Source organism: Urocampus carinirostris, chromosome 10 (genome assembly GCF_059441175.1).
Source record: "Urocampus carinirostris isolate Australia breed hairy pipefish chromosome 10, RoL_Ucar_1.0, whole genome shotgun sequence".
Taxonomy (NCBI): domain Eukaryota; kingdom Metazoa; phylum Chordata; class Actinopteri; order Syngnathiformes; family Syngnathidae; genus Urocampus; species Urocampus carinirostris.
In genome coordinates, this window is record NC_142358.1 from 16,507,703 (window position 1) to 16,516,891 (window position 9,189).

General features: G+C 42.2%; 1 protein-coding gene across 1 annotated transcript; it reads left to right on the forward strand.

Annotated features, from left to right (window-relative positions):
• Positions 1–4,982: 4,982 nt before the first annotated feature.
• Positions 4,983–7,850, forward strand: otol1b (otolin 1b). Its single transcript, XM_088346060.1, has 4 exons — positions 4,983–5,352; positions 5,423–5,512; positions 6,794–6,865; positions 6,964–7,850. The coding sequence occupies exons 1-4, from the start codon at positions 4,983–4,985 to the stop codon at positions 7,848–7,850; spliced, it is 1,419 nt and encodes a 472-aa protein (XP_088202186.1).
• Positions 7,851–9,189: the final 1,339 nt, after the last annotated feature.

Consider the following 9,189-nt stretch of genomic DNA (forward strand, 5'->3'; position numbering starts at 1 on the left):
ACCCACAACACATCTCCATCCCAGCTCTTTTCTGCTTGGCTGCACCAGCGGATCACATTAACCCTTTCTTCTCCCAGGCTCTTCATTGTGTGTGTGGAGAGGCCAGAGTGCTAAATGAAGGGGCAAACCAGGTGAAGCTAAATGAACAGGAAAATCAGGTGAGAGGGCCCCTCGTGACCACTAAGGAAAGTAAATGCTGTGTGTCGCCTGTATGAGTATGAATTGAGAATCGAGAGTCATATGAAAGACAAGCGGTTTCTTTTTTTTAAAATGTCAATGCTGAATCCGAACATGTTGATGATCTAGTTGCAGCCAAAGTGGTTATGTTAATCCGGAGATTTACCTTCCTCCAAGATTGACTTTATAGGAATAAACTGTTCATTCTAATTTTACCAATAGTCAGTTATGAATTTTTAGGTAACGGTAGTGGGAGAGATCCTTTTTTTTCTACATGTATTGTTTTCCTTTTAGGCATGTTGTAACAAACCTCATCACAAAATAATCAAAAAGGAATGCCGGGTTGGAAACCAAAGGCTCCAAACCATTTGGCGACCCTCTCCGATCCCACTAAGGTCCAGCTGTTAGATTTTACATTAAAAAATGGTTAGTTCCTCAATTTTGCCTATGTACTTCTGTAAAACTTGCTCATGTTTATTAAAAAGTCACCTTTTTAGTAAAAACTGTGAGGCAAAAGTCCATGGAACATCATTCGATTTGTTTTTTTAGTCAGAACCCATTTGAAAAAGAAAGACTGGCCAGTAGCTTTGGGAGATGGTCTGTAGATTAGTCACTCGGTAAGTTTCTGTTTGTTAGTCAGTCAACCACTCGGTGGCTCATAAAGTTTTGTTGTATGTATTGTATTTATTTTATTCGGCCAGTATAAACCATAAAAATGAAATCATTTGACACGCAAACTCTCAATAATGATAATATATAAGATTTAAAAGAATAAAAGAATAGAGTAAAAAAGATATTGTAGTGTATAATACAAGGTAATTATATAGAATAGTTTAAAAAGAAAGAATATGTAAATAACAAAACTAGAGTAGAATAGGTCGGAAGAACGCCGTTGGCATAATAATACTATACATAATCACCTATATCAAATCCCGTTGAACATACGGATAGCGGAATGGTAAAAACTATCTTTACAATGGAGCGAAGACGGCGACCTGACGGCAGGTAATCAAAGTACCTGCGAGCAGGGTGACTGGGATCGTCTATAATTTTTAGTGTCCGTTTTCTAGTTCGATCGATGTAGATACTTTGCAGGGACGGGAGGCCAGTACCTATTATTTCCTCTGCCGTCCTCAGTACTGATTCCATCTTTGACAATTCTTTCTGATCAACGCAACCGAACCTGTAAAAATATGTCAGTATTTTACCAATCATCCACAAAACTCTAACACAATTTAGCATTTACTCCTGTAATTAACAAACAATATGAAGAGTTGAACAAATTGATCAAGTATGTGATTAACCTAGTTAAAACGGATTCAATGATAGCACGATAAAAATTCACTAGAATGGATTAACGGACTCTGAATGATTTGAGTTGACGAAGGAAGAAGAGCCTTTGTCTGGCTGACTTTAGAATATCACTAGCATTATAGGGTCGAGTTGAATTGGATATGTCTGTAATTCATTTAGTCTTCTTGGTTGAGTGGTATTAGGTTGCCTAATCAGACGGTTGATAGACTGTTTAATCAGTTCCTTCAGTCATTACCTCCAGCTGTTCAGTCCTTTAAGACCATTCATTCTGTCCTAGCTACTCTGTGTCTCCAATGGTTTGTTGATCATTGAACTAGTAGGTCCCTCGGCCATCTTAATCTTGTAACCCATGGTCCCTAAACTTGTTGCTTATGAACTTCGCTCCCTGGTATTAAGCATTGTATTCAGTTATATTTTTGCAATAGTTAAGGCAACATCACGTGGATCCAGTACCTTGGAGCCTTCTTTTAAAACATTAGGTATACATCATCTCCTTTTTGACACACTCTGTTGCCATCCGTCTTCTCTGGTTTCCCAAATTCCATTTCCTTCCTTCCCTTCTGTCATAGATCCCTTTGAGGGTTTTGGGTGTCTGCCACGTTGAGCGTGTTTGCTCCTGAAACATTTGCTGAAGATTGCAGATTTTTTTTCTTTCCAACATACATTGGAAGAATTCTATAAATAATTTTTAAAATTACCCAGTGCATGGTCACAGACAAAAAGCTAAAAGCAGCAGTCACACAAACCTTAGAGGAACTTAGATTTTAAAGAGATAAGATGGTGCTATTGACTAAGAGCTCAGGTTTAGCAAGGGGTGATTAAGGAGATTAGTAGCGCTCTTTGGTTTAGAACTTTCCTCTGGATGCCCACCAAGTGCCAGAAGAGATATCCGTTCTGTGAAAAAAAACAAAACAAGAAACTTCCCAGACTTTTGGATGTGCGTTGTTGATTTTTGTTGATTCAGTTCATCAAATACCGTGGCTTGCGAAACTATTTAGCCCCCTTGAACTTTGTGACCTTTTGCCACATTTCAGACTTCAAACATAAAGATATAAAACTGTAATCTCTTGTGAAGCATCAACAGTAAGTGGGACATAATCATGAAGTGGAACACACTTTATTGGATATTTTAAACTTTTTAACAAATAAAAAAGGAAAAAGTGGGTGTGCAAAATTATTCAGCTCCATTGGGTTAATACTTTGTAGCGCCAACTTTTGGTGAGATTACAGCTGCAAGTCGCTTGGGGTATGTCTCTATCAGTTTTGCACATCGAGAAACTGATATTTTTGCAAATTCCTTCTGCAAAACAGCACAAGCTCAGTGAGGTTGGATGGAAAGCATTTGTGAACAGTAGTTTTTAGTTCTTTCCACAGGTTCTCAATTCGGTTGAGGTCTGGATTTTGACTTGGCCATTCTAACACCTTGACATGTTTTTGATGAACCATTCCATTGTAGCTTTTGCTTTATGTTTTGGATCATTGTCTTGTTGGAAGACAAATCTCCTTCTTGGGTCTTTTGTTTTCTTCCAGAATGGTCCAGTATTTGGCTCCATCCATTTTCCCATCAATTTTGACCATCTTCCCTGTCCCTGCTGAAGAAAAGCAGGCTCAAACAATGATGCTGCCACCACCATGTTTGACTGTGGGGATGGTGTGTTAAAGGTGATGAGCTGTGCTGCTTTTACACCAAACATAACGTCTCGCATTTTTGCCAAAAAGTTTGATTTTGGTCTCATCTGACCAGAGCACCTTCTTCCACATGTTTGCAGTGTCTCCCAGGTGGCTTGTGGTAAATTTTAAACAACACTATTTATAAATATCTTTAAGAGAATGCTTCCTTCTTCCCACTCTTCCATAAAGGCCAGATGTGTGCAGTATACGACTGATTGTTGTCCTATGGCCAGATTCTCCCACCTCAGCTGTAGACTTCTGCAGTTCGTCCAGAGTGGTCATGGGCCTCTTGGCTGCATCTCTGATCAGTTTTCACCTTGTATGAGCTGAAAGTTTAGGGGGACGGCCAGATCTTGGAAGACTTGCAGTGGTCTGATACTCGTTCCATTTCAATATTATTGCATGGACAGTGCTAGTTGGGATGTTTAAAGCTTGGGAAATCTTTTTGTATCCAAATACAGCTTTAAACTTCTCCACAATAGTATCTTGGACCTGCCTGGTGTGTTCCTCGTTCTTCATGATGCCTTCTGCGCTTTAAACAGACCTCTGAGACTATCATAGTGCAGGTGCATTTATACAGAGACCTAATTACACACTGTTGGATTCCATTTATCATCGTTAGTTGTTTAGCTCAACAATGAATCATTCAGAGATCCTCACTGAACTTCTGGACAAAGTTTGCTGCACTGAAAGTAAAGGGGCTGAATACATTTGCACACCCACTTTTTTGTTTTTTTATTTGTTAAAAAAGTTTAAAATATCCAATAAAGTCTATTTCACTTCACGATTGTGTCCCACTTATTGTTGATGCTTCACAACTAATTACAGTTTTATATCTTGATGTTTGAAGTTTGAAATATGGAAAAAGGTCACAAGGGGGCCCAATAGTTTCACAAGCCACTGTATATGCTCAATCAAAAACGTGAAACAACCACAGGAAAGTCTTTGTTAAATAGTCAATTGCATCAAGAAAATTAAGGCATCAATTTAGAAAGTCAAGTTTTTGTGGCGGATTGAAGTTAAGCTTTGGTTTTAAATTGAAAATACGAACTGGGGTGACTGGGACTGCTCCTTTAGAGCAGCAATCCAGCAAATGCTTGGTACATGATGGGTAGGTGAAAGGTTCGACTGATGGTAATAGCTCAAGCACGCCACAAGCAGAATAGATTTTGATAGAAATTAAAAATTTGCTAGCTAGGCATTGCATTTTTTAGCTTTATTGGGCTGGCCGGGGTCCAAGAACCTTCTTTGCTTTGCTTTGTTCCACCTTGAGAACACGCTAGCCGCTTGGCAGTTCTAAGAATTCCCTTACGTATCGAGTGACCCATCGACCAAGGGCCTTTGCTCCTTGCCGAGCTCGTATTGAGGGGAGTCCTCCCGGCAGTTGTGCGTATCTCGTGTCACAAAAGCGCCTTTCTGAAAAGAGAATGAGGCCACAGCAAAGTGGTTCTGTTTGGGTCTGATCCAGTCTCCTACCTCGTTAGATTTCAGACCTCCCACTTGCTCTTCAGGCAGACGGCCTCATTGGTGGGCTCGTTTTCATCTGGCTAAGATCAGTTGGACTTGGAGCAACCCGGGAGGAGCCACCTTTCAGAAATGAATGGTCATACTGCTTATGCATAACTGGGTGAGTCTCTTTGAATCTCAGTATTGATATTGATACAATATTGGGTGGTTTTCACTCCTGTTCTTTATTTTGTTAAGGAAAATAGCAATAGTGGGTCATTAATCTGAGGGATCGAGAGGCAGGATCTAACCGCTTTTAGAGACTCTTCAATGCTTTACGCTGTTGTAAAAAGGATCCATTCTTAGACTCAACCATGAGGATCGTCCCCAGTCAGTGGACTCTTGTAGCCATTGTCCTGGTGACACTCACTGCAATGTCTAATATTGAAGCCAAGACCACACCTAAGCCAAAGTACCAGTACACAAAGAAACCCATCTCTCAGGTTATGGCGCCCAATCCCGGTACACCAAAGCCAAATACGGACAACATCCCAGCGGAGCCAAAGCCGCTGCCCACCTACCTTAGTCAAGCCTTCCCTCAGGACCACACTGTGAGTACCGAGCCCTACAGTGTAGGTCTTGACAACTACACTCTGGATTACAGTGAGTGTTACTACAACTTCTGCGAGTGCTGCCCGCCTGAGAGAGGACCCCAAGGGCCAAAGGGAGAAAGTGGCCGGACAGGTAATGAGAAGTAAAAATACCTTAACTTACTTTCTTGTATCTTCAGTTATTTAAAACATGCCGTGTCTAGGGTCACCGGGGGAAAGAGGCTTTACTGGATCTGCTGGCTTACCTGGACCACCAGGAACAAATGGACTTAGAGGTGTTAAAGGGGACAAAGGTATACTAAAGCAATTTCTAAAACATTTTCAACTAGCATCTGCACCTGTATGCAGCTGATAACCAAGTTGGGTTATTTTTACAAGTCATTTAACAACTTGTTGCTGGGTAGAGACTATTGAGCTAAACAATTTATGGTGTTGCTCTATAACCATTCCAAGGTTCTTATGTGATCAATTGGTCGTTAATAATGACAATGATCTACATAGCACGCGAATCGTAACACTACATGCTCCAAAAATGTGAGCTCAGCTCTTGAACCAAGTAATAAACCCCTAGAATAGTTTACCAGCTGAAGGATTTTCATATTCAAGTCAAGTCAAGTCAAGTCATTTTTATTTGTATAGCCCTTAATCACAAAGAGTCTCAAAGGGCTGCACAGGTTGTTGCACAGACTATTATTTCAGACTATTACTACACCATCCCCTGATCTGGAAACAACATGAGGGCAAGGAAAAACTCAAAAACCTCAACATAAGGAAAATGAAGAAACCGTGAGAAGGGACCGCACATGTGGTATTCCCCTTTCAGGATTACCAGGCAAAGGATGTTGCAATTACAAATAATACAGAGATATTGTCCGCAAAAAGTATAGGTTATTCATTAGAGTAGAAGTGTGTTTTAAGGTTAGATTTAAACATTTCCACTGAGGTTGCAGATCGGATCTCAGGGGGAAGAGCATTCCACAGCACCGGTGCCCGGAGGGAGAACACTCTCGAACCTGCGGAACACTTCTTGGCTCTTGGGATCACCAGTAGACCGGCGCTTTTAGAACGAAGGCTTCGGACTGGAACATAGGGGGAAATCAGATCTGGAAGATATGAGGGAGCAAGTCCATGTATGATTTCGTATAATACTAAGAGAACCTTGAAATCACATCTTAGGCTAAGAGGGAGCCAATGCAGGTTAGCCAAAATCGGCGTGATGTGATCGGACTTTTTTGTCCTAGTTAAAAGCCTCGCTGCAGCATTTTGTACCATCTGAAGACTCTTGATTCTGGACTTCGGGAGACAGGAGAGTAGTGCATTAAAGTAATCGAGACGGGAGGTAACCCACCCGTGAATAATAATCTCCGCATCCGACTGAGACAGCATAGGACGAATTTTAGCAATGTTGCGAAGATGGAAGAAAGCGGTTCTAGTAATTTTCTTCACATGTGTTTGAAAGGACAGATCGTGGTCAAATATGACACCTAAACTTTTAACTGAGTTTATGATCGAGGACTGCACTCAAAAGTTAAACTGCATTCACATAATTTGAATGTTTTTTTCTTGTTTACAAGGAAATAAGGGTGAAAGAGGAAGCACTGGCCAAAGTGGATATCCTGGAGTTTCCGGTAAACCGGGGCAGAAAGGTAAAACATTTTGAAACAGATGATTGAGTTCAATCTGTATATTGTGCTAGTGTCTGCTACATATTTCTAAGCAAATACGATTAACCTTTTCTTTTCAGGGGATTTTGGCATGAAAGGAATAAAAGGTGAGGTAGGCATGCAAGGAATCAAAGGACCGGGCGGCCAAAAAGGCGAACCGGGACAGAATGGGACTATAGGTGAGAAAGGACAACCGGGCAAAGAGGGCCAACCTGGACCACCTGGAGTAGCCATTGGCCCCAAAGGAGATAAGGGTGATAGGGGAGATTGTGGCACATTTGGGGAGAGGGGTCCAAAAGGTGACCGCGGAGACACTGGCTCTCCAGGAATCCCGGGAGCGATGGGAATACCGGGGATCAACGGCAAGCACGGGGCTCCGGGTCCCATTGGTGTCCGCGGTGATCATGGACCTCCAGGAGCACAGGGGGAACCTGGAGTGAGAGGGGGCCAGGGTCCACAAGGCGTTAGAGGGGTCCAGGGGCCAAAGGGGGATAGGGGTTACCACGGGATGAGAGGGGAGCGGGGAATGCGAGGCGTCAAAGGAGCCAAAGGTTCAGGCCTTCCACAGAAACGCTCGGCCTTTAGCGTTGGTATCTCCCCAAGACGGTCCTTCCCCCCATCAGGCTTCCCTATTCGATTCGACAAAGTGTTGTACAACGAAGAGAACCACTTCAACGTCACCAGCAGCAGTTTTGTGTGCGTCTACCCCGGCGTGTACGTCTTCTCCTTTCACATCACCGTACGGAATCAACCCTTGCGCGCCGCCCTGGTGGTCAACGGCTCACGGCGTGTCAGGACTAGGGACTCGCTGTATGGCCAAGACATCGACCAGGCGTCCACTCTGGTGGTCCTGCGTTTGGAAGCGGGGGATCAGGTGTGGATGGAGACCTTCAGAGAGTGGAACGGGGTCTACGCCAGCAATGAGGACGACAGCATCTTCTCCGGATTTCTGCTTTACTCAAACTGATGGTGAACAAGCTGCGGGTTCGCGGTGGACTGTGTTTACTCAGCGAGCTGCAAGTGTATTTGTACTTCATGGAGCATGTAGTGCTACGATTCGCGTGCTATGTAGATCATTGTCATCATTACATATGCATGTACAAATCTATTTTGTCTCATGCGTGTTATTAAACGTCCTTTTTTTACAATTCCAACATTTTACGCCAATTATGATGCAAGATCTAAAAAAATTTATATCCAAAATTTGAATATATGTTGACGTTTTCACACTTACCCTTTTAATGTGCGGTCAATAGCACAGTTTTGCATATACCTGCTAAATATGCCGATTCCCAGCCATCTTTCAAAAGTATCTGACCTTGCAAGAGCGATACATACCACTTGTAGTCATTTCTCAATCAGGATAAACTAATTAAAAGAATGCACTACCCTACTACCGTAAAATCCGGACTATAGAGCGCACCTGACTATAAGCCGCACGCACCACTTTTTGCGGACATTATTGGTTTTGTCCTTACACAAGCGGCACCTGTATATAGGCCGCATGCGTCAACATTTAAACATGTAACACAGTCACAAGTTTATCCCAAACCTGACTTTAGGTGCCGCTATTGCAACTGCAAATATAGTACACAATACATTCACCACAATCGGCAACATGAACGGAAAATGATACCGGTAATTAGAATTTAATGCAAACCTTTAAAGTCCAGGTCCCGTTGAAAGTAATCCAACAAAAAAAATGTATATTTCCAAAGTTAAGGGTGGGAAAATATATATATCCACTATTGTCCGCTGCAACAACAAAGAGATTTAACTCAGCTTTACCCCACTTCCCGTCAGCTCGCGTTTGCTCCGCCCCTTCTTTTTGATTCACTCGTAGAAAACATATCACAAGTCTCTAAAATAAATACATTACAAAAATATACAGTTGCAAATACATATTATACATGGTTACACATATTTACGAAGAAAGACGGTACACCGAGAGAGTTTTCAAAGCTTTAATAATAATAATATAACTTTCATCCCAAACCGTGCCTGTGAAAGGTACCACCACGCTACTCCTAACACGCTCGCAACGCATAAAGCGTAGCTGTTAAAAAAAGCCGTACCGCAATTGCGAAATTCACGATAGACCGTCCTCGTCTTTCTCCTCATAAGTGTCGCCATCAAGGGCGTCTTCCTCATAATCGGAACGAACCCCTGTCCTCTGTCATACGGACAATTCGAACATAAACTAAGAGGATGCAGTCTACCTCGGCGCACAGTTCCACCGGTCTAAATTTTACCTTATGTACTCAAATGCAGCTGGTGGCAGTTAGAAAAATTACATAAATTGACCG